Genomic DNA, 26,717 nt, shown 5'->3' with positions numbered 1-26,717 from the left:
CGTTATTATTCAGTCAGAGTCTTACCTTTGTTGATGTAGTAAGGCCGGTTACTCACTGTTGTCATTTTGCTATAGGATACTAGTGCTCAATAACTAATCATTGAAGGAGCACTACTCTGCCTCACCATTTTGCTATGGGTGTTTCAAGCCTAGGAAATCAAATATAAAAATCTCTAACTCCATGTAATCAGCTCATTCTAATTTCAAAATTTTAAACCTGTGATATCCAAATACTTGGCTGGCCAAACTGTCAATTCTGTTAAAAAAAAAAAAAGTAAAATAAATGCAGCCCAATTAATCATGTGAGAAAGATTCAGTACTTTTGAGTAAATATTAGTGGCCAATTCAACCTCGGTAGATGAGCCATTTGTTTTATTTTTATTTTTTTGAGACAGAGTCTCGCTTTGTTGCCCAGGCTGAAGTGCAGTGGTGTGATCTCGGCTTATTAAAACCTCTGCCTCCCGGGTTCAAATAATCCTCCCACCTCACCCTCCTGAGTAACTAGGACTACAGGCCCGAGCCACCATGCCTAGCTATTTTTTGTATTTTTAATAGAGATGAGGTTTCATCATGTTGGCCAGGCTGGTCTCAAACTCCTGACATCAAGTGATCCTCCTGCCTTGGCCTCTTAAAGTGCTCTGGAACCATTTGTTTTAGACTACACCACATCCTTAAATACAGAATGGGGAATGAAAGCCCATACAATAATGTGTGCCTTGATTGAAATTGGGCCTTTTAGCTGAAACAGATCCAAATGCTACAAACTTTTGATTAGTAGTTATTAACAGCAGGAAATAATAAAATAAAAGAACAGGTTGCTTATAGGCTGCCATATAATTTATAAACATGTAGATCTATATATGGCTTAGAAGGAAGGACACAGATAACATTCTTACTGCCTCTGGGTGGAGATAGTGAGGGGAAGCAGTGCAATGTGGGATGTGAATTGTACCCGAGGGTTTCGGCTTTACAGTGTTTTATTTTTAAATTGGGTAATGTGTACATGGTTGTTGATTCTATTATTTAAAGTGAATTTTAAAAGAAAAACCAAGGGCCCCATTTGAAGCACTTTCCATTAAGAAATGACTATTATAATTCATTCTCTTTGCTTTATTATCTTTAGCATATAACTAGTTCTCATGCCTCCTATTTTCAAATCTCTGAGGGTGGGGCCCATGAAGTAGCTTTTTGAAAGGTCCGCAGTTGATTCTGATGGTTACCCAGAATATCAACTGCAATTTCATTTGTTTATTTTTATAAATATATTTTGATTCTTGGTCTAGATGACCTGGACTTGATTCTTTCTTGATACTCATCTCAAATTATTCGGTCCCCTCAGGCGATCCTCTTTACCCTTTATGCCAAAGTCGTTAATAAAGTAAGTCTCAAGACACAAAAAGCAGCTGGAAAAGGTAAAGATTTCATGGCTGAGCCAGGGTCAGATGGAAACCAGCTTAATGAATAATAGACAAGGCAACCTGCAGAGCCACAGACGTGGAAGAATTAGAATAATGACCTTCCTGAGGACATTTGAGTGAAAAATGTTGGGATGGTGAGACTCTATAATGGCCCTCAGGCCAAACATGGTGAGGAATCCTTTCCCTCCTTCTAAGTCAATTATGTTAGTGCTGGGAAAGGGTCATTTTGAAATTTTAACTTCCCATGTCATGAGGCATCCATCCTACCTTATTGTCTAATAGATTCGTTCTCCAAAGAAGCCTCTTGTTCACCAAAATCAGGGAAGTTGAGACATATATCTTCGGAAGCCTTCTCCATCAGATTAATCCAAAACCTCAGGAGGGAAGGGCAACAAACAAACAAACAAACAAACAACAACAAACAAAAAAACACACACAAACAGTGGTTTGAAATCCTAGGCTTATTCAACATAAAGATAATATTATTGGATTCCAGTAATGAAAACTTCCATTTCTTTCCCTGGTAGTTTATTCTTTTAAACAAGTCTTCCTGGTTCCTGACGTTACATGAAAAATGAAGATGGAATTCTTTAAGATGTTGACCTTGCCTAGGGTGGTTGAGAAGAATAAACAACATTGAGTTAACAAAGTGAACACACCAAATATTCTTTTACTTTGTGGTGGAATTCATTTATCCTAATGTTCACATTCAAGTCTCCCACTCTGGGGTCCATATATCAGTTCGTGTTCCCCCACAAAATATTTTCTTATCATGCTTTCCATCCTGGTGCCCTGACAAACAGCTCACCAGGGGCTTTTATTTGCGTTTAAATTCGTCTGTTGGTTGTAAATGGTATAAATTCCCAGATGTAATCAGGTTCTAGCAGTATAATTTTGATGAAACTGTTTGGCCAAGGAAGGAATAAATGTGACTCCAAGCTCTGCTCCACTATCAGATGACCGTCGATGAATCTCACTCTTTAAGGAAGAAACTCAGAGCACAGGATAATTCAAGAAAATCCCAGAGGAGCAAGTGACCTTAAAAGTCATTAGCATCATCTACTACTTGACAATTAATCACCCCTGTAGCATTTAAGTCTGTCTTTCATCTTCCTCTATACCTGGAAACTCAAAGCACTGTGAGGTAGCTGCTTCCAGTTCTGAATCGCTCTGATCTCGATTTCCTCACTACCAAAGTAGTCTGTTCCTCCCTTCCAGGAAATGAGTATCCTGCCTACTCATGTTTTTCTATCTGGCATTCATTCATTAATTTATTCTTCTATCACCTACTATGTGCCTGATATCGTCACAGGCCCTGAGAACCTAAGAAGAATGAGACGTAGTCCTTGTTTTCAAGTACAGACTTTGAAATGAACACCATAATGCAGGAAGGCTGAAAAAGTTGTAGAAATTCTATAGTTAATATTAACATATTACTCCAATAAGTGTTTATTGAGTGCCTACTATGTGCCATGTGCTCCCAGGCACTGGGTTAAAGTGGAAGGCAAGACAGCTGAGGAAAAACTCTCAGTGTATTGTCTTCTTCCCCTTATGTGAAAGGGAACAAATAAAATATTGCAGATTTGGGTTAATACTAGAAAGACTAAAAGAAGGTGTTGTGAAATGGAATGACATGGTGGAAGGGGAATGGGGTGGTATGGCTACTTTAGATGGGGTGGTCACTGAAGAGATAACCCATAAACCCAGAACAGGGAATGACAGGCGCCTAGCCAGCGAAGAGCTGGAGAAGAAAGACCATTCTGGGAAGAGGAAATGGCAGTGGGAATGAGCTTGGCACATTCTAGGAAATAATTGAAGACCAGGTGGCAGAAATTTAGTGTAGGGAGAGTGGCAGCAGGAGAGAAGTGAGAAGAGTGGGCAGGGAGCCGTTACACTGGGACTTATGCTGTGGTAAGGAATTGTAATTCAATTTTAAATATATTTGATGTTTTGATGATACTCAGAGTGTATTTCAGGGCAGAGGGTATTTCACATGTGCTTATGATAGGTTTCCTAAATTGTTTTTTTTTTAGTTTCTAAGCCCATTTTTCTAGACTTGAAGGATTTTCTCGCATGTCTATCTTAGGCACTGTGGTTGTCCCTCTAGCATTCTTCCTACCCTCCCTCTTGATTTAGTAGCCACAAAATTAGGATGGGTTTGAACTCATCTTTAGCTCCAGGTGCAGACCTTGTTTGGTACACACCAGGGGTTGGCAGACTTCTTTTGTAAAAGGCCAGATAGTAAACATTTTAGGCTGTGAGGGCCAGATGGTCTTTGTCATAATTATGTATCTGACTTTACAGCACAAAAGCAGCCATAGAATATATGAAAATGAATTGTCACAAATAAGCATGGCCGTATTCCAATAAAACTTTATTTGTAAAAGCAGATGGTGGGCCAAATTTGGCCTGAGGGCCATAATTTGCCCATCCCAGTCTAAGTCAGTTGTCTCTGCCACAGTAATGACTTTCATTAATCCTTTCCTAAGCTATTTAGAGTGTAGGATTCCCTTGACTTTAGGAATCCTACACTCTAAAGGATCGGAGTCCCATCATCATGGAGGACTTAGATGCATTAGTTGTGGATGGGCTGTTTTCTCCACTACTGCTTATGAACAAGAAAGCAGGTAACTGACAGCTTCTAGCAGCCATCTTATATTTTCTAGGGCAACATGCCTCAGAGCAAAACAGATGCTGAGGCTGGCATGGCAGAGACAGAAAGAAGCTGGACACTAGGTGACATTATTGGATTGTTGAATTAACCAGACTTGAAGCCTGCATTACTTCCAGACATTTAAATTAGGTGATCTGGCCAGGAACAGTGGCTCACACCTGTAATCCCAGCACTTTGGGAAGCTGAGGTGGGCGGATTACCTGAGGTCAGGAGTTCAAGACCAGCCTGTCCAACATGGTGAAACCCTGTCTCTACTAAAAATACAAAAATTAGCCAGGTGTGGTGGCACACCCCTGTAATCCCAGCTACTTGGGAGGCTGAGGCACAAGAATCACTTGAACCTGGGAGGCGGCAGAGGTTGCAGCGAGCTGAAATTGCACCACTGCACTCCAGCCTGAAAAAAAATCAGGTGACCAATAAAGTCCTCTATTGTTTAAGCCAGTCAGAGTTGAAGTTTTTACTGTGTCTAACAGAAGACACGTTCCGCTAGATCATCCACTCTAAAATATTCAGTTATTGTTGTTTCTTAATATGCTTAACTGGCAGTTTGAGTAAACAATTTCTAAAGTGCCTCTGCATATCTGCAATACTCATCACATGCTAGTGGGAATCTTTGAATGAAAGTCTGTGAATCAATGGCCCTAGAAGAGCTTAACTTCCAATGGGTTCCCTCTAGTGCGTGACCACACGGTAATTCCATTAACTTTAACCATGGTGGTGGTGCACAAAATGGGCCCTGTTAGTCTATTCTCTCCTTTCTTTTTAGCATTAAATCTTATCCTGCAGCTAGTTTTTCACAGTAAAGTATGTGTACCAGTGCCATTCATTTCTTGCCCTTTATTAAAATATGCAGGGCTCTCTCTCCCAGGGAGGGAGTGCTAAGTGAGTACATTAAAAATGAATCTGCTGCCCCATTTGTCGACTGCGAGAAAAGTCGAGTCAGGGACATCAAAGGATTATTATTGATTGTTGTAAGATCCAATAAAATCATAAATATGGCTCAAAACAATTACTGTGGCCACATTAGCAAATTATCAAATCCATAACTTGCTTTGGAGCCCGGCCTCAGAGATTTAAATAAAGTGCCGGAGGGAGGCAAGTTGTATTTTAGGAATGTGACAACCAGGGCTGGGATAGAGAAATTTATGATTTAATTTGCCGTGCAATCTAATTGCGAATAACTATTGGATTTCTAAATAGTGGACTTTGATTAGGTTTAGGTGTCAGAAATAAACTGGAAATATGGGTCAGTTTATACTTCTCTGAGAGTCTGTAGGGAAGGGGACAGGAAGGTATTCATTGCAAGGAATGACTTTCTCAGGTGACCTTCCACCCTTCCCTCTGTGTCCTTATTTCCTGTGTTGGAATAATTGGATTATACCTGAGACTGGCTGGCTCTTTCCAGAGAACCACTTTCTACTTTCTTCACCACGTGTCGGTTTCCCCCCATTTAGAAATAAATCAATTCAAAATGAAATTACCCGGAGCATTCATTTTTCACCATCTAGTAAATGAATCTCTCTAAAGAACACGAGGTCCTCCCTTTTTGGTTCAGGCTTCATAAAATCCTTCTTTTCAGTGGAAGTGGTATAGTACTAGTGTCTCTGCCTTTTCTAGGCTTTTCCTCTCTGGTGGCTTACTAGGCAGTATTTGCTCCATAAAATGTGTATTGGCATGTTCATAGATTCCTGGGCATATTTTGTGAAGATCTAACCTGAAGTCGGGCTGCCTGGTTTAAATTTCTAACCCGCAGCAGGCTGGAAAAAAGCCTCTCTTGGCATTGCATCATCCATTAGCCACTGTAGCCCTTCATCTGAGGCCCTGGCCTCAGCTGCACTCTGATGACAAGCACACCGGTGGCTAGATTTTCAGGAGTGGATTGGCTCATCTTTCAGCTCACTTTAGGATAATAGAAAAGCAATTTGCACAAAGATAAAGCAGATTTCATAGTGATCTGTGTAGAACTGGCTAACAGATTTCTACGGGCAGTCAGCGAAAGCATGAAAACCCAGCTGAGAAATGATAAATTACTGCTAACTGTCCTAATTATCCCTTGATACCCTGTGTTGAAACCTGACTAAATTTTGCTGAAACTTACAAATAGGGAAGAAATTTAAGGTTTAATAAATTATACGTAATAGAAATGCTTACAAAATAAAAGGTAGCCACAGCAGAAGGGCTTATATTTATCACCTCACTGTCTCCTGAGCCTTATAAAAATGTGGGAGTAGAGGGGGGTGTTAGATAAATTGCAATTTTAATTGCAAACCTAATTGATTATACTCAGCATGCTCATTAGGTCAAGGAAGACTATGAGTCAACTCCCAAGGTCATTACATTAATAGAGTAAGCATGTAATTTGTGATAAGTTGATTTGTGAACATCACATTCTTCTCTTTAAACAGAATAACCAACATTAGTTTTTAAGGTTCACATACTGACAATGTGTGTTTCTTTGTATTTTAGGACAATCATCTTGTACTAACCCATCTTTTGGTTTTATAGATTTAGCTTTAGTGCTTTTAACATATAAATGCATTTCAAATTCCTCCAGCAACGACTAACATTTTACCAGCTGTCTTATTCCATTGTTGAATAACCCCAGCTATAATAGTTTGCTTTTTCATTTCCTTTCTTTCTTTTTATTATTGTGAACCAACACTTTGCTTCTCTGAAATATTTACCTTGTGGTCCTCTTTCAGACTTCTCTGGCAATTTGGATTGATTCTCTATTTCTTCTTCTACCTAGAAACTTTGTAGAAGTTGAAAGAAAATGTATTACTTTCCCTTTAAAGAATCATCAGTGCCTTTGGCTGTGTACATGGCATGATTTTTACCCCTTTCCCAAACTGGTTCCTCCCATCTCAGGGTTCTCTATTTGGTGACTGTTCTCTTTTAAACGTGTTGCCTAGAATCACATGAGGGCATCCAGATGGTATAGGAACAAGTATTTATTGCGGTACTTAGAATATAGTAGGCTCTCAATAAATGCTTTTTGAACATGAGCATGGTTTCACCAAGTATAGAGCCTCAGGTCTGGACATTCTTATTGCAGATGAAGTTTGCAGAATGTGAAATGGTCAGAAGGATCTTGTTTGTAGGCACTGTCATAATGAGGATTTTGTTGGTTCTTTTTCATATTTTGAAGAGCAGTGAATCTGATGAGTGATACAGGGGTTCTGTCATTTCACTATCCTCAGGACCATCTGGTCAGCAATAGAATGGCTTCTCAATCTCATTGTGGACAAATGCTAGCAATGGAATACATTCTTAATTACTTTTCTTCGTTAAGTAATGATCTATGTGGGTGCTTTCCATACCTAAGGTGTTTGACTATTCTCATGTCTAATACCCAGCAGGCTTTCATGCTAATCATTTTTCTTTCAGTAGGCATACAAAGGGTGTCTGGAGCCCTTTGGACTCTTTGGGGATGACAATTAGAAGCATAACTTTAATTAAAAGCAGCTAACTCATTAAATTTTGTGGGCTGGGAGCACCATAGAATCTTTCAAGTATTCGAAAGCTGCAGACTTTTTCCATGGAAAAATTCACATACACACAAAATGTCGCATTTAATTTCAGGGGCCTCCTATTCTCCTGAGGCTTACCCATGGACTGCTAGACTGAATTTCCCTGACTTGTTATCTTCCAACTAAATAGTCAGGGAAGATTGTATTTTTTGCCTAAATTGATGGGGTGAATCTTGAGGCAAGTCACAAAGCCACATTCTACCCATGTTTGCAAAATGTCTCTCTCACTCATGGGAAATGCATGCTTTAAGTATTTAAATCTGACGCTGTCCACTGTTAGCTATTTGCATGTGTTTCCTTGGTTGCAAAATTGGAATAATAATCCCCCCTGCTGTTAGGATTTTGTGAGTATTAAATAAGAGCATGAATGGGGAGGTCTCTGCTTAGTGCTTAGCACACATCGTCTTTATTCACCAGTTTTGTTTTGTTTTTTTGAGAACCTACTACATGCCCACTTCAGTTTCTGTGATGAAAACACTGGACAAAGCCAGTGTCATCCTGGCCCTCAAAAAGAACATCATCTCGCTCTCTTCTTCTTTATCTATAGTAGTTTTGGCCTCACCCCTGTGTGAAGGAAAGGCTGATCAGAGAGTCCGAGGAAAACCCTGGAGAAGAGATGAAATGGATTTCAGTTTAGTGTCAGTACCCCTTTTAATGGGCCCAGACTTACTAATGTTGAGCAGATTGGTTTCCTAAGCTATCTAAGCAAGTGAGTCGAATGAAATGGAATGTGCAGAGTTGGTTCTTTATGTTGAAGACTGAGGTTTACCCGGTGCTGTGTGTGGTTTAGGTATGTGTGGTTTAGGGTGGGAGGAGGAGATTCCCTCCAGATCCACAGTTTTTCTCCAAAGCATGGTGCCTAAGATGTGCTTTCACCATCAAGGAGCATTATGTTACTTTATACCTTACATCATGGATTTTTTAAGCGGATAATAGCATAACTTAAAAAATATTACCATCATAGCTGAAATAAAACATTACTCTGGTGTTAAGTTTACAATAACAGAAAGTGAGGTTTTTCTTAACCTCTGAAGACCAGATGTGTTGATAAGCCAAGCTCTCAGTTCACAAGAACTCATTCCAATTAGTTGTTGAAGTTTAATTACCTCCTCAAGAGACTAAGTTTGACTTTAAGTTAGAGTTAAGACACTTGAGAGGTGAAAGCTAGGAGTTGGGATTCAAGGGTTAAGTTTAGAGTTAAGAAAGTTGAATCTTCAGTTAGATTTAAGAGAGCTAAGTTGGAGATAGAGTTAGAATTGAATTTGAAGTTAACTTTTAAATTTGATAAGGTTTTGTTCTGTTGTTTTTTTTTTTCTAAATGCCTACATCAGATTTTCTTTGTAATTTCCTGTTGCAGCAGCAGATTTGTACTATCCTGGACAAGATTGTCAGAAGGGATGAACAGAGGTGAGAACATTCAGAGCTCAGACATACCCAGACCCTCATTGGGTGGGAAGTTTCCCTAGCTAAGTTGGAGATCGATGGTTCTTTGCTGCCCTAGCAGAGCCTCTCTCCTTTCGTACCCACAACAATCCCCACCACCACCTTCTTATACTGACCCACAAGAACATTTGTTAGGCAAACACTCTGCCATCTGTTGTGCAGACAGGGCTTCCAGGCAGAATAGAAACAGGTGTGGCGTCAAAGTAACTTAGTGCATAGACAAGGTGAAAGGAGGGCTTAAAAATTGCATGTCACGTTCTGAGCTTTATACCTCCTTGGCCCATGGTGGGTGGACCTGAAATGCCACGTCTTATCAATGGCGACCCTTTGTAACCAGTTTGGGCTTTGGATTTGGTACCACACAGCTTTATGGAAGGACACTTGGGGCCGTCATTTTACTTGCAAATAGAAACAGGCTTTGTGGTGTGATTTCTTCCCTGGGATTTGTTTTGAATGTGTGGCTGGTTTGCAGTCCCCACAGAGGTTGTCAGCTAATGAGGGCAGTGGAAGTACGTTCCTTAACTTGTTCTTTCAGAAGTGTTGCATTACCAGAGCTGCAAGAAGAGTTTGTTCCTATTGTCAGATGCGGCATGGGATTTTTTTCTTTTTGCCTTTTCAAATTCCAGGGAAGAATGAGTTCTTTGGCAGAAATGGTGTCAAGAGAACTTCTTCTGTGATTATGTGCTAATGCAATTCTAATTGTTTCTCTGCAGATGGATTGAGTATTGCTGACAGAGGTTTATGCACCTTCCCTAAACGGGTTGGTGGTTACCTGCTTTTTACAATAAATGTAATGAGCATCTATTTGCATTGATGGTAACAATACTTTACAGTGGCTTAATATTTTGCAGTTTGTAAAGATTTTTGTGTCACATGGCTTATCTTATTTTTGTAAGGCAGTATTCTGGGAGTAATGCTTTGTAACCCACAATGCCGGGGTTCAAATATTGCTCTGCTTCTTCCTAGCTCTGTGATCCTGGACAAGTTATTTAACATCTCTGAGCTTCACTTTCCTCATCTGTAAAAGAGACATAATGATGGTGCTTGGTGTCATAGAGTAGTTATGAGAATAGTAAGAGTTAAGGGAGGTGTGGGACTTATCACAGTGCCTAGAATATGGTATAACTCAGTGCATGTTAGCTATTATTTAATTATTAACACTATCAATATTATTAATTTTCCCCAGCATTGAGTGAGGTAGCTATGGTGCCAGGAATTTTATCCCCATGTTAAAGATGAGGTAACTGAGGTTCAGAGGGAAGCAGTGACTTGCTCAAGACCTAGAATCCAGTCAGAGGCAGAGTTGAACAGGAACTGCGACCCCGTTACACCTCCAACATCAAGAAAATGTTGGGGGAGTCCTAGTGAAATCAGCTCCCACAGGCTGGTTTTGGTGGCGCCGGCCTCATCAGAAAGTGGGTAATAAGCTCAGATCCCAGCAGCAACTTTTAAACCACATTTAATTGTCTGTGGAGAACAGGATCTGGAAGTCTTCATTTGAGAGAAGACACCTTCTCTCAGGTAGAGTTTTGTAAACTGGGAAGGTAGAGAGGCTGTTTGCAAATTGGGGTTTGAGGTTTCGTAAATTCTCCCATCCTCAGGCTGAATGAACACCTCTCTTAAATGAGAAATGCATTCTACACTCACATTGGTGTTATTTTAGAGTACTCATACCACTATTTTAATACAGTCCAGGGATAACCAGTTTTCTCTGTAAAACACATGTTGATTACTTGCTTTGTAGGATGTTGTGACAAGCTCCAGGTGAAGAAGGTGTGTGAGACTCAGTACCTCTCTTTCGGGGGTTGCAATTCTGTAGGAAGAGCAGGAAACTAACATAGATAACCAGAAATAGGAGGCAACATGTCGTAACGACCAAGGAGTGAGTTGAAGATGAAAAGCAAACACCATGGATTTTGGTGGTTAAAGAAATTTCCCGGATGTAAGAAAACTTTCTTACCTATTGAAGTTGTTCTACCAGAAGAGAAAAGGGAGATGGCCTAAGCGAAATATTGGAGAGGCAGGAACCATTAGTAGGATGAGATATGTTTGTTTTTAGTTTGTAGAAAATTATCATTTCATTAACGACCTGGACTTCTTATGGGTAGAATAACTAAATCCATTGTTTAAAGAAAAATATCATCAGTTTGAATAAAGTTGGCAAGTGTGTGGTAGATTCATTTCATTGTAGCCAGAAGCATTTTCAGTCCTGTCTTCATATCTGGAACCTGAGTCTTTACACTGACACTGTTGCGAGGGTGTGATGGTGACTTTCACGTGTTCTCTCTGTTCTGTGACTAAGCTGCATGTCAGTGTCTGTGGCACAGATGACAGCTGTATCCTCTGCCTTACTTCTGCTGTTCTCTGCACAAAGCACTATTGAAACCAAGAAAATTAAGGAGGCACAAAGCAGAATCTCCTATGGGAAAAACTCTAATCAATATTTAGTAGAAATCAGGTACTCCGAATTCAAAGATGAAATACTAGTTTTTGCCTTATGTTTTGATCATCAGCTGTTTGATCCGGTCTCTGGGAGTAATGTATTTGTAGCAGGTTTCTGAAATTCCTGATGTGTTGTTGGTATACGCTTCTAAAGATGCGCTAATAGGGAAATACTTTGGATTTAGTGAAGACTGTACCTATCGGTCCAATTGAAATATCCTACAAATTGATTTTAGCATTAGTATTTATTTAAATTAAAACAGGCATCTATAGACCCCTTGGGCAGCTTAATTGTAAAAGTAATTCTTAAATGTACTACGCCAGGAAAACAATATAAGTTACTCAGGACAAATATATGTCTTAAACCCGCGGGAGCTTGACGGCAGGTCACTTCTCATTTGGTTAGGTTTAAAGTAACAATGTGTGGCAATGAGTAATAGTACTAATTTCTGAAGGGAAGTAGTAGGGGAAAGAGTCTTGGGCTCTGGGCTTCATGTTCTATATTCTTATCCAATACTGTTTAGTTCTACAGCCTTGGACAAATCTTTCATTGTTTTCTTCCTCTGTTTCGTTTTACTTCATTTTTATGTTCCTCTCTCCCTCATCTCCTTTTCCCTGCATACATTAAGACTCTTTCAGTTGCAAGTGTCAGAAAACCCAAACTGGCTACAGTAAATGGATGATTTATTGGGTCACATAATTAAAGAGTTCAAGGGAAGTTTCTGACTTCAGGTATGGCTTGATCCAGGGACTCAAGACTCTGTGTTTCTCTCTCCCTCTGTGTTTCTCTTTCTCTGCAAAGGGACTGGCATGAGCCTAGGTATAAAGGTGGCAGTAGTGAGTTGAGCATCTTGGCCAACATATGGCTGTGTGAAGAGGATCAGGGAGACAACGACTGTTGAGCAGTTGCAGGGTCTGAGCAGAAAAAGATTCAGGAGCCAGGGTCTGCTCTCGGAATTTGACTCAGAAAGCATTCAGGACTGATGGAAGGAAGGAAGAAGGGACTAAGATGAAAAGAAAGATGCTTCCTAGAGAATAACCCGATAGCAATGAATAGGATGAGACTTAAGCCTGGGGTACTAATGTTTCTGTCTGTTTGGGATTATAATAACAGCCAGGGTGAGACAAGTGAAATTAGAAGGACGTGATAAATACAAGTTGAATACAAGACCCCACTGGCTAAAGAATTGCTGTGGAACCCAGAAGAACTAGATATCTATCAGGATCATTTACATTGCAGGCCAAAACAAGTCAAATACACACAGCAAATACTTGACAAAATACCTTTCTACCTGGAGAAGATCTTAGTCTTTTTTCTAAATACCAAAATATCACTAAAAGTCTATATGGTATTGGGTTTAGTGTGTAAATTTACATTCACAAAGGCTGTGATTTTCTGTTTGCAAAGTCAGACACTACTATACAATGTCATTAATCCATTCATTATTCACTGAGCACCTGCTGAGTAACACCCACTGTCACACATGGCCTAATTCTGCTTCTCGCTAAATAAAACAGATGTGGCCCTTGATCTCATGGAGCTGGTAGTCTGCTGAAGTGTGTCAATCCTCAAGTTTACCCACAATACCTCATCTTGATGTTTAAGGTTTGAACTCATGGAAGGAATGTTGTCTCTAGGATAGACAACTGGAAAATGTAATTGATAACCCTATTCAACTCTAGAGTCCTTCTTTCCACATTACTATGTGTTTATGAATTATAAAAAATTATTTCCTGGAATCTTTTGTTCTTGATTTATGGCAAAAGCTCTATAATGACTATTTTTAAAATGACTTAATGAGTGAGCAGTCTTGCCTCTGTTCTAAAATGCCAGTAGATCACTTAAGTGTCATTTGTTAAACCACTTTGGTCAATAAAAACCCTCTCATTGTTTTTCCCCAAGTGGTTATTGAGCCACATCACACCAACCTAGTTCTTTGCTCATGTTGCTCTATCTACTTTTGGCTGGTGTGGATTATTATTAATTACTTCTTCACAGAATATTAGCCAAGAGTTATTATGATGCAGTAATGGTAAATGCTCACAAAGATAAAATGCCCTAATTAGGGAGCCAAGTTAAGGAGTAAGCAGTTTGCAAAGTGGATTGAGATCTGGTGAGAGCGGGTTCCCCTCATCTGCTTCCTTATGATTTGAAATGCGAACTGCTTGCTTAATTTAGAACAATATACTTTCTCTAAATGTATTTTTAAGATTCATGTTTATTCCTTTAATAGCTGATTTAAATGAACCAGCAACTGATACAAATCCACAGGAAAAAGAATTAGAATTGCTACCGATTGAGGCCAACATGGTGCTTGGCACTGAAAACATTCAGATCATTCCCCTCACTCTCATCATGCCAAATAGTGCCCTGTGAGCAAACACAGATCTCACTGGGGATATTTTCATAGTTTCTTTTCTGATTACAGAGATGATACTCACTCATTACAGATACTTTTCGAAAATACATAAAAATATAATGCAGGAAATTACAATCATCCATGGTTAAATTTATATTTATATTTTAGCTGATGGTCTTTTTAAAAACTACCACCAGATAAAAAAAGGCTTCATAAAGTATGAGGTCTCCTATTACTTCCCACTAAAGGTTAAAAACAACAGCAGCATAAAAATAAGGCTTTGCTGAGTTTGTCTTCTCATCCGTCTCTTGACTCTTTCTTCTACTTTGTACTAGAAATAAAGTTCTCTGTGGAGGAAGAGTGGGGAGGAACCCCTGCTACTGGAAAGTAATCCTCTTTATCTGTCTGTCTATCTCCGATGTTTGTGGAGAGGAGTATGTCTTTTTGATATAATGGAATCTGGGCAGATGAACACAATTTGTTTACAATCAATCAATGTGGAAATTTACAGGGGAAGGGAGGTCAGGGTGATGGGGAGGAAGCTTCACGTTCCCTGAGAATGACTCCCTATGAAGACACCCAACTCAATGCAGATGTTCTTCTTGTTGAAGGGACATAATGAGATCTGCTCTCTTCCTGTTACTTAGGTATAGATTGTAGAATGTGATTGTTTTGCAAAATAGAACGTTCTTTGTACTGTGTTTTATATCTCAGACTCTAACATGCCCAGCCCTCAGAGACCCTGTGCCATGGTGAGGTAGTTATTTGGAACGCCTCTTGTCTTCCCATGGTCACTTCTGAACTCATTGTTGGAGTGAATGTTAACCTGAGTGTGAAAGAGCAAGCAGTGTCTCACTTTAAGTAGAACTAAAGCTGGGGCCTTGCTTTGTTCCCTAGGTGCTGGCCGAGGGTTGGAATGGAAGTCCTAATGTGTGGGGGAAGTCAGCCATCTCATTCCTTCTGAAGCTAAACTGACCTAGTAAAAAGTCTGTCTCCATATTCTCAAAGGTTTCCAGGAACTCAAGAGCTCAGTTTCCTCATATGCTAAAGTGAGGGCAGAGGAGCCTGGCTTCAAATGAGAATATCTGCCTTTCCCAAAAGGAAATTTGTCTGCCATTGGAAGCCAGAGAAAAATCACTGTTCATCTATTTTTTCCAATTTCCAGATTGGCTCCCCTTCCCAGAACCTCTTTAAAGCCTGAGTCTAATGGCCAGACCTCCATCATCCCTACCCCAAACTGCTCCTCAATGTGCATAATCTAGAGAATCTAAAAAATACTTAGAGCATTCATTTGTATTCATTGAGCTGAAATTGTGCATGCTCTCAGCATAGGTGGGAGAATCTGTCTTAGAGTAGCTCAGCAAATACCACCTGTCCTTTACTTTCAGAGCTTTGCCCCTGTTTCCTCCTGCTCGAGGCCCTAACTGCATTCCCCTATCTTGGAGGGCTTGTCCTACTTCCTACTTTCTTAACCTCTGCTTCTGCTGAAGCCCTTGGCTCAGGGACCACCCCCACAGGGAAGTCATCCTTGATCCTTTGGGTGTTTGCTCCTTTATTTTGAGATACTTATCTCAGTTTGAAACCCTCAGGCACAAGTGTGATGATTTGATTAAAATCCTTCTCCAGGAGACTGTAAGCTCATGAGAACAGGGGACATGTGTATCCCCACTGCTTAGAGGAGCGCCAGATACATAGAAAGAACTCAGAAAATATCTGAGTGAATAAATGAATGGGTGAATGAATGAATAGATGGATGAATGAATGAGTGAATGGATGAATGAGATACTGTGATTATAATGTTCAGGTAAAAGTCTATTTATTTAAAAAGAAAATGTTTACAATTTTGCTTTATTCGATCATGTTACACATATACCAACAATAGACTCCACCAGGGCATAAGAGGTGAGAGAAATTCCAAACAAAGAAATATCAAAGAGAGATGTGAGAGTAAGTCACGAAGCTTCTTAAATTTTTAATCCTACTTTTAAAAGGTAAAATCAGATATTTTCTCAGGTTGTTTCTGCATTTTTAACGAAGTTAACTTTGGAATATTCAGCACTGATGGTGACCTGCAGTATCTCTTGCTCAATTTTGGAGGCTGCCTGAGAATTTCACATTCTCTGTTCCTTCCAGATTTCCAGGAAGAGTCAGAGCCTCACACTTTTTACTTGAAAAGCTGATACGCATTCCCTATAAACCTCCCAAATGTGTGAAATAATTACCCAGGAAACAAAAGAGAGGGACTCTTACAGTCATAAATTCATTCAAGGATCTACATGAGGCATTTTTCTGTAGTGGGTCAGGTTACATCTTGTTCCCCTTTTCAAAATATATTTCAAGCTATGTTACTAAAATGTACCTAAGGCTTCTTGATATAGGAAATAGAAAAATAAGACTTTAGATGGGGCAGACATCTCTAGTACCCCAAGTCTTTCTTTCCTTGAAATATCCCTTCACTTTGAAAAATATAAGTAGGCCATGTAGGGAAATGCCTAATGTGAATTTCTCCTAATAGCCCCAAACTCTTCTTTCAAATTACTACAAAAGGAATTCAGGATTTTTAGTGCCAGATTGATGAAAAAAAAAGTGCATATTAAACTTTCCTTACTAATTAAAGGCAGAGAGGAAAGAGTCAGCCTCGCTCAAATTTATAAAAACAAATAATGTTTGGAAATGAGCTTGCAATATAAAACTGGGTGATGCTGTGTCTTAATACAGTTTGCCTTCGTGTTAGATATCATTGCCATGACGTGTTAAAACATCTAATTACTGGTGTGCTGCAAGAAAGAGGAAAATGACAAGATTGTGAATGTGATTTCAAGTTGGACTTGGAAAGCCATTCAAGAAAACTCTTTAGAGAAACAGATTTGCTTTTGTCCCATGAGACACACACGATGAACTAATAGATCATCCTTGGCTCTAATTTCTAACCGTGTTCACAGCCAGGCTCATTTATACCAGGTGAATGATGATCTGGCTCATCACAAGAAATAGCTAGTATGATGAAAACTTTTACAGAGTTTCAGGAAAAGCAGTCCTAAATAAATAAATAAATATATATAGGATTTCCTATAGAAAAAATATATAAATATATATTTTATGTCTGTATTATTTATATAATTATATATTTTTATATCTATATAAAATATATAGATTTTTTATATCTTTATATCTATATAATATAGATATATAATATATAGATATATTTTATATTTTTATATTTTTAATATATTTTATATTTTTATTTTTTTATTTTTTAATATATATAAAATATAAAATATTTTTTCTATAGTAAATCCTATACATATATATACATATATGTATATAAATCCTATACATACATACATATATTTTTAATATATAATATAAAGAATATATAAATATATAAAAATATAAAATATTTTTTCTATAGTAAATCCTATACATATATACACATATATACATATATATTTTAATATATAATATAAAATATATATAAATATATTTAATATAAATATATATAAAACTGTGTAAATATATTATAAATATAAATACATAAAGATATAAAAAAAATTTTCTATAGTAAATCCTATACATATATGTACACATATATGTGTGTGTGTGTGTATATATATGTGTGTGTGTGTGTGTGTGTGTATGTGTGTGTGTGTATATATGTGTGTGTGTGTGTGTATATATATATATATATATATATATATATATATTTTGGACTACTTTCTCATACCCAGAGCCCTTTGGAGTCCAAGGGAGATCCAATCACAGACTTCTGGGTGATATAGCAAAGGAAATAACTGTTTGAGAAGTAAGGGCACAAGAAGGAAAAATCGAGTTGGAGAAAAGACAGTATTTGGAATCTTAATCCTTCTTTGTACATGTGGTGTTTCTTAACTATCCTTCCAAAGGGGGTGCCGTTGAATTTTATTTGGACAGTTTACTCCTACTGGGAGCTTCTCAGTTATCTTAAGGATGTGGGAAATTCTTTTTCTTTTTTCCTTGTTTTTGGAAAGAATGAGTCTGTCTGAGTTTTCCCAAGAAAGTTAGCTGCTACAGTTTCAGGGTGGGCAGCCATAAACTGTGAACTGCTATTGATAGTACTTTTTTCTTTTTGCCGTTATAATGTGCTTAAAATGGCGTATTCCTTGAGATGTGCAGACAGCAAAGGAAGTGATACTTGGTTCAGAGTTTTTTTTCTTCCTCTCATTCCTTCCCCCATCCTTTCTCTGCTCTCCTCTTCCTCTTTTTTTTTTTTCTCTCTTTCTCTTTGTGAGAGGGGAGTATAGTACTGAGGGGACCAGGCTCTATAAATGTACCCAAAGTGTCAAGTAGGCTTCATTTCCAGTACCCAGTTCTGGAAGGCCAGTCATGACTGAGTGGAGACCTGCACTGTGATGGATTCTAAGGTTCCGCCTAGGCTCAGTGTGAAAGTGAGAGGTGATGAATTAATAATGTCTCTTAAGGGCATGTGCCACATATATTTGCTCACCCTGCTTTAAGACAGACAGGACTCATCCCAATTCTCACAGATTTTTAATTTTCTGTTTAAGTCTTTAGTGAAATTGAGTACTCACAGCTAAGCAGAGCTGGACTTGTGAAGTTGTACTCATTGCCCTGAGATGGGAAATGCCAAATGGTAAAGATAATCAGCACAGATAAAATTACCTTTTAGCAAATTCTAAATTATGTACATAGATGTTCAAGATTCAATGTAAAATTGCTTTACTTACTTACACTTTATTTTTTGGATTAGGGATAACTGGTCCTTAGACCACGTAGTTTGTTACTTTCTATACAAGTGTAATGGTTTATTGAAAGCAACACCTGATAATACTCTAAGGTTTTACAAATAACCCCCTATGTCTGGAGTTTTGGCAAATACTCTGCCTTACCCTGCCAGTGCAGATAAAATGGAATTCTATGGCATTTGGAAGGTGGAGTGTTGTGTGTTTGTAATGGAGATCATTTGGGCTCTGCAGGGCACATTTGAAGTCACTGATGCCAGTTCAATCCCCAGATGGGCAAATTAACTTTAGTCCTTTCCATGTTCAGAAGCTGCATGCCACACTCAACTGTCAAGAGTTAGAGCAGGCAACTCTGCAGTGCCTCTGGACACAAGCCACCACAGAGAAGATGTCCCTGAAGAGTTTCCTAAACAAAATGTAACTCACTGTCCTACGATGGGAACTCTCCCACTTTTCCAATACCTTTCTGAGATTCCATTTCTGATTCAGGTTCATTACTGGATCATAGACCTCAACACACCTGGCTTAGTAATGGTGAAGCCCAATACTGCTGACTCTGCTGCTACTCTTAAGATTAGGGACCACATTTGAAGTTGCTGTTGTGAAGAGGATTATGACATGTAGCCCCTGGAATCTGCCCCTGCCCCGCCCAGTTGTGCTGGGTATTAAATAAGACAATAATCTTTGTTTTGTCCCTCAGTGTATGCTCATCATCTAGAAGAAAACTCAGACATAATAGGAGCTTGGTAAGTATTTGAATAAATGAAGGCACATTTTCATAAGTGCGTGTTACTGGTATTAGCCAAGGCTGTGTGCCTTGGTTCCATTCTCTGGGACTCACCCTTCTCATATGTGCTAAGGTTATTCTATTTCACATGCCTTTTACTCTGCACTCTGGGGCTTTCTCTTGCTAGTGTAGAGTGTAGGCCTAAAGTGTCAGGAATTATTGACTTTAGGAACAATGTTTAGCCAATACCAGTGGGAATTTGAGGATAAATTTCCCAGCTTCCTATGTCATAAGTGCGAAAACTCTGAGGGTAGCATGTTCCATGCTGTCTTCCAGAGCCCCCCCAGTGGATTTGAGCCCCAATTGCTTGAAGCACTAACATTCTTATAAATGTTTCTTGTAGTTGATTTCTTTTTTCCCCTGTCTTACTTCCATTTCTCCCCTAATGGTGCTTCCTGGGCCCATCTCTCAAATAATTCATTTGTACTCAGATTCCTGTCTCATGATCAGTTCTGGAGAAATTCAGTCTAAGGCATTAATGATAATAAAGCAGTAAAGAGAAAGAATATGAGGTTTAGCATATCTCCTGCTACCACTGGGAAAACAGTCTGGTGCAGCATGCCCAACTCTCAGTGACTGAGTTTCACCTTGGAATATTAGGGATAGTGTGCTACTTAGTAAGAAGCTAGAGTATTATTCACAGGAAAGTTAAGTAACATTGATCTTCTAGGAATTCTAATACAATTTAGACTTGGTTGGTTATAATTCGTAAATATATGTTCTTTGCCCTATCATTTCAGTACATAGAGGCTCTTGTTTTTGGTCTGTGCAGCAACTCTTCCTCCCTCATGACTGGATTAATTATAGTTACTCAATCCCCTTTGGCCACAGGGGTAATACAGGAATGGAGACTTGACCAAATCAGGTCCCTGTCTTTGCTAATATAGGGATTTTCTGGTACTAATGGGGCAATCCTCTCATTCTTCTCTGATTACTAGGTTGGGAGCTTCCTGAGGCCACCTTCCACAGCCAGGTTGTCATCTTTATTCTGAGAGAATGAAGCCAACACTGGAGAGGGAAAGGACTATACATTAGTCCCCCTTATACAAAGGGAATACATTCTAAGACCCCAGTGGATGCCTAAAACTGCAGATAGTACCAAATCCTGTTTGTACTGTTTTTTCCTATATGTACATAGTTACGATGAAGTTTAATTTATAAATTAGGCACAGTAAGAGATCAATTACTACTAATAAAATAGGACAACTATACCAATATATTGTAGTACAAAGTTAATAATTGTGGTCTTTTTCTTGCTCTCAGAATATTGTACTCTAGTCACTTATTTTCAGGCCATAGTTGATTGTAGGCAACTTGAAACCATAGAAAGTAAAACTGCCATTAGGAAGGTAGGACTGTACTGGTTCTGCCTTAACATTCCCGAGGATGTGTTTATGTGAACCAATAAATATACCCCTTCTTTTTGTCCCAAAAGAATCCTGACCTGCTGGGAGTGGTGGCACATACCTCTAATCCCAGCACTTTGGGAGACTGAGGCGGGCCGACTGCTTGAGCTCAGGAGTTTGAGGCCAGCCTGGGCAACATAGCCAAACCCCATGTCTACAAAAAATACAAATATTAGCTAGGCATGGTGGCACATGCCTCTAGTCCCAGCTACTTGGAAGGCTGAGGTGGGAGGATCGCTTGAGCCAGGGAGGTGGGGGTTGCAGTGAGCTGAGATAGTGGCATTGTACTCCAGCCTGGGCAACAGAATGAAAAAAAAAAATCAAAAAAAGAATCCTGGCTAATGCACGATGCATAGGACTTCATCTTTTCCTTGCTAGAATCTCTAATTTACAAATAGAAAACTTTGGATTTAGTAATTATGCCAGTAATGTGTAGAAGCCACGGAGATGTCTCAGAATACCAGTTCCAAGACAGTAGGGACTGCGGCTGATGTGCTGGTCTAGGCCTGCTCCCTTTTTTTATGTATTGGTACCTAATAAACATGATGCTGTTTGATGACCTAATTACATTGTGTTAACACATTTGTAGTTAGCCACAAGCACTTAACCTAGCTCACAACTTCATCCCTTTCTGCAAGTACGGCATATACCGGAAATTGAGCACAGAAGTCTTAAAGCAGATTAAAGAGGGCAAAAATTCATTGTGAAATATTCCCAAAGTAAAGTTAGTTATTACACTTGATCTTAGCTGGAAGGCCAAAAAGTGATCACAGTTAGTTATTGATAATATACTTCACTTTAGGTGAATTGGTTTGTGCTAGCTTTGCAGCCTATCAAAACCCTATGGGACTGGCATCCCATTTCCTCTGGATACTGCTTATAAAACCACAAATTAATTTTTTTTTCTTCTGTGATTTCACTTGACACTTGAATCTCAAAAGTTTCTTGGGGGATTTTTTGTTGCCCCAAAAGCTACAATTAAAAGACAGATTTTCATACCTTCTTTTTCCACTTAAACAACCATCTTCAGGGATGTTATTTTGTGTTTATTTAAATATTCAAATAGGATTCATAAGCCCCATCTTCCTCACTCTCATCTTCACAAGCTAAGGCAGTGCTTAAGAAAAGACCATACATCACTATTTATTCAGCTAATGTAACGTGAAGAGCTCTGTTTGAATAGTCTATTTATCTCTTCGTGTTGTCACTAGAGAGAGGTAAGACTAGCCAGTGCTTAGTGGTCAAAGAATACCTGTTCAGAAAGAAGTGAAGTCAACTGATTTTTAATACCAGATCAATAATTTTTTTTTTCTTTTTGCTGACCCTGGCAGCAAAAAGGAGTGGCAGGAGTGTAAACTGATACCTTGAATCCTGTGGGATATTTTTGTTCTCTATCATAAAATATAATTTTAAATTAACCACATCAGACTTTTTCTTGAATTCCAGAAAATGATTAATATCGATTCCAGAGCTGAAAGGCTTTTGTGTGCATTTCAGGTTAATTTGGCATATTTGCCCCATTTCACATTAAATGTTTTATGTGTGTTTAACTCCTGTATTTGACCATTTAGCATTCGAGAGACTCCATAAGAACTGTTAATTATCAAGGGCATCTCTCTGTGTTAATGTGCAGGCACCGTGGTGTGTTCTTTACTCTGAGGCTGAGGAAATGTGGGCTGGATGTGAGGTGCTGTGATGTTATCTATAGGTTCGGTAATGCGGCCAGGCACTGCCACTGTGGGAATCTGTGTGTAATGAACAAATTTTTCACGTCCCCACTGATGGCCTACATATTTGCAGCAGGAAATCAGAGAGCACAGTTCAAGGGCAGCAATAGAATTTGGATATTGAATTTGTCACAGAAGCAATGGCCCATTTTCAGAAGGCCCTTTGCCTTATGAAACCAGCTAATCAGCTAGAAACATAGGGATTACTCTGAAACTTAGACAAGACGGGACAGCGTTCAGTTCTTCCTCATATAAGGGCATTCCAAGTGTGGAAATTTTAATCCTTTGAGTTGAAATTTAAACAAAATGTATCTGGATTCAGGAATAATCTAAAGCATAGTATTCTTCTAAACTCCATTTCCATGAGATGCTCTAAGAAGTTTTTTGTAATAAATCCATTTTACTTTGCATAATGAAATATTTTTCAAACTTATTTCTCCATGGACCCAGTGTTTTTTTTGTTGGTGGTAGGTTTTTTGTGGTTGTTGTTTATAATAGTGAATAACCACTAAAATCTTCAGATGCTTTGTCTATAGATACTTTTGGGTAACATAACTACAAAGGTTGTCAAGAGAAACTAATGTTATTTTCATATTGGCAGAATTTCGTGTTCGTAGTTAGGATTATAATTAATTTTAGGACACATTGTAAATTATGAAAACAGTGGTTTAGTTCATTTGGGATGCTCTAAGATAATACCACAAACTGGGTGGCTTATAAACTACCAACATTTTTTTCTCACATTCTTGAGGCTGGGAAGTTCAAGATCAAGGCACTGGCAGCTTTGTTGTCTGGTGAGGGCCCACTTTCTGGTTCATAGAAGCTATCTTCTCCCTGTGTCCTCACATGGTGGAAGGGATGAGGCAATGGTGGGAAACGGCCCCTTGCCTCCTTGTGGGACAAGCTATCCTTGGCCTGGCCATGGCTTCTCCAGGCTGAACTTGAGTGACACTTGGGATGACTTAGACAGCTTTGTGATCCAGGAGCTCCACTAGTTTGAAGCTCTTCTCTGCTATCATCCCATCCATCTTATATAGACAAACCCCCTAAAATTCCAAAGTCCGGTTAGAAACTGTGGAATGATGGCTAATTATAACAACCTCTAGCTAAAGCCAGAGGCATTATACCTTCAGGAACTGGGCAAAACTGGGGACTCTTGAAGTACACAGATGCATAGTTTTGAAGTATGAAGAACATAGATGCACACTTTTCTGTGTTATTTTTAAGAGTTCAAGGAATCCTTGTTGTCCATTCAGTCAACTTCCTCTGGCCTGAAGTGAGTATCTGCCTTACAGTTGGCAGAGTTGAGGAATTAACATTCATGCCAATGCCCAAATTTGTGATGATCATGAAGAGCTGGAAAGGTGAGTTAATTTAGTGAGTTAGCTTCAGTTTCTTTAGATAGTGTCAAACTCAATGTGTAAGAGGGAGAGGGGGAAAAGAGCAATGTAAGCTTAAGTGGTGTTTTAGAATATCTTTTCACTGGGGAAAGAAAATTGACAAAAGATTCAAATTTGTTAAATTAGGAAGAAAAGTCAATATGGTGTATTTGCCATCTGTCAGAGACATTAAGTCTTCTCCGTCGAACAGTGTTGTCAGCTGACCTTAATATGCTGGGAAGGACTGGAGAAGAGCTACTGTTTCATCTCCCAGATTTCTTCAGTCTCCCATTAAGAAAGTGCTGAATTTAATTCTCATTTTGCTGTTGCTTTTTATGTGGGAGGATGGTGACGCTCAGTTTCATAGTTTCTTTCTTTTTGAAAACATGTACTCTTGTCACACGGGCTCACTCATTTATGGGCAGGGTGGGAGTATAGCGACCAAACCCTTTCTTATTTATCCAGTAAAGCACCACAGCCCCACCATATCTTAGTGTAGAGTTTCAATGTGCCCCATTGATAGGAATGTTCCATGACAGCATACACGTTCTAAATGGGCTTAACCAATAATTTCTTACCCCTGCCTGAGATGTTTCTATTTAAAAAAGATTTGGGGATCCATAGAAAAAAAAATGTCCCCAGGGGATTCTCTAAAATTGTTTATTCTCATAGCTGGTATTTTTTTTTCAAGGTTTTTTTTTAATTTTTGTTTTTAATGTTGAATAACTTTATTAGAAAGTTTGACTAATTCCACACAGAGAAAAATGGATAGTATTTTTTGCCCATAACCCAAAGGTACACATTGTATTCAAATACCAGAGGAAAAAATTGAATAGCAAGATTTTAGGCTTAATAATGTCATTAATTTCAAAAAAGTAGAAATCTAACTAGTCATATTTTCTAGGCAACCAAAATGACAATATAAATTAAGAGTAATATTGTAATCAACAAGTAACATCTAGCCACACACAAATCTCACTAATGTCTCTTTAAATTAATTTATGGATTAAATGGTAAATTCAAATTACTTTCCAGATACCATTGAAAAACTTAAATGCATCTACTATTCTTTGGAAGTTTAACTTCTAGTAGGGTGCGCCTGGAAGCACAACGCTCAATAACTATAGGTATCCTTTTTTAAAAAGAATTCAGTAGCTTTTGGGGTACAAGTTGTTTTTGATTACATGGATGAATTGTACAGTGGTGAAGTCTAAGATTTTGATGCACCCGCCACCTGAGTAGTGTACATTGTACCCTATTTGTAGTTTTTTTTATCCCTCACCCACCTCCCACCCTCCTCCTTCTGAGTCTCCAAAGACCATTATGTCACTCTGTATGCCTTTGCATACCAAATGCTGAGCTCCCACTTGTAAGTGTAAGCATAAGTTATTTGATTTTGCCTTTCTGAGTTACTTCACCTAGAATAATGGCCTCTAGCTCTATCCAAGTTGCTGCAAAAGACATTATTTCATTCTTTTTCATGGCTGAGTAGTATTCCACGATGTATATACATACCACATTTTCTTTATTCACTCACTGGTCAGTGGGCAGTTAGGTTGGTTCCATATCTTTGCAATTGTGAATTTTGATGCAATAAACATATGCATGCAGGTGTCTTTTTGATACAATGACTTCTTTTTCTTTGGGTGGATACCCAGGAGTGAGATTGCTGGATCAAATAGTAGATTTACTTGTAGTTCTTTAGAAATCTCTGATCCTCTCCCTCCTCTTATTCTCCACCCTCAAGTAGGCTCCAGTGTCTGTTGTTTCCCTCTCTGTGTACCTGGGTGACAAAATAATCTGTAAACCAAACCCCTGTGATGTGCAATTTACCTGCATAACAAATCTGCAAATGTACCGCAGAATCTAAAATAAAGGTTTTAAAGAAAGAAATCTCCATACTGTTTTCTAAGGAGGTTTTACTAATTTATGTTCCCACCAGCAATATATAAGCTTTCCCTCTTTTTTTTTTACCATATCTATTGTGGTACAAGTTTTTTTTTTTTTTTCATTATTATTATACTTTAAGTTTTAGGGTACATGTGCACAACGTGCAGGTTAGTTACATATGTATACATGTGCCATGCTGGTGTGCTGCACCCATTAACTCGTCATTTAGCATTAGGTATATCTCCTAAAGCTATCCCTCCCCCCTCCCCCCACCCCACAACAGTCCCCAGAGTGTGATGTTCCCCTTCCTGTGTCCATGTGTTCTCATTATTCAATTCCCACCTATGAGTGAGAATATGCGGTGTTTGGTTTTTTGTTCTTGCGATAGTTTACTGAGAATGATGATTTCCAATTTCATCCATGTCCCTACAAAGGACATGAACTCATCCTTTTTTATGGCTGCATAGTATTCCATGGTGTATATGTGCCACATTTTCTTAATCCAGTCTATCATTGTTGGACATTTGGGTTGGTTCCAAGTCTTTGCTATTGTGAATAGTGCCACAATAAACACACGTGTGCATGTGTCTTTATAGCAGCATGATTTATAGTCCTTTGGGTATATACCCAGTAATGGGATGGCTGGGTCAAATGGTATTTCTAGTTCTAGATCCCTGAGGAATCGCTACACTGACTTCCACAATGGTTGAACTAGTTTACAGCCCCAGCAACAGTGTAAAAGTGTTCCTATTTCTCCACATCCTCTCCAGCACCTGCTGTTTCCTGGCTTTTTAATGATCGCCATTCTAACTGGTGTGAGATGGTATCTCATTGTGGTTTTGATTTGCATTTCTCTGATGGCCAGTGATGGTGAGCATTTTTTCATGTGTTTTTTGGCTGCATAAATGTCTTCTTTTGAGAA

At 38.8% G+C, this 26,717-nt stretch overlaps 1 protein-coding gene and 1 long non-coding RNA gene across 19 annotated transcripts in view; one reads left to right on the top strand and one right to left on the bottom strand.

Annotated features, from left to right (window-relative positions):
• Positions 1-26,717, top strand: part of FHIT (fragile histidine triad diadenosine triphosphatase) — a 1,502,083-nt gene that overhangs the window by 1,244,907 nt on the left and 230,459 nt on the right. For 2 of the 18 annotated variants that reach the window (XM_063805993.1, XM_054682036.1), the window contains one exon: positions 8,980-9,029. The exons of the other annotated variants lie outside the window; for them this stretch is intronic. In XM_063805993.1, the coding sequence (XP_063662063.1) occupies positions 8,980-9,029 (50 nt within the window). The remainder of the gene's footprint in view (positions 1-8,979; positions 9,030-26,717) is intronic. 18 annotated transcript variants of the gene reach the window in all.
• LOC107970405 (uncharacterized) lies at positions 1,883-19,178 on the bottom strand. Its single transcript, XR_001713012.2, has 4 exons — positions 19,069-19,178; positions 18,436-18,475; positions 6,777-6,844; positions 1,883-2,026 (listed from the first exon to the last, which is right to left on the bottom strand). It is a non-coding gene; the product is annotated as an uncharacterized LOC107970405 (long non-coding RNA).

Source organism: Pan troglodytes, chromosome 2 (assembly GCF_028858775.2).
Source record: "Pan troglodytes isolate AG18354 chromosome 2, NHGRI_mPanTro3-v2.0_pri, whole genome shotgun sequence".
In the NCBI taxonomy this organism is placed as follows: Eukaryota; Metazoa; Chordata; class Mammalia; order Primates; family Hominidae; genus Pan; species Pan troglodytes.
The sequence above is the reverse complement of the archived record's forward strand: the minus strand, read 5'-3'. Positions and strand labels throughout refer to the sequence as shown.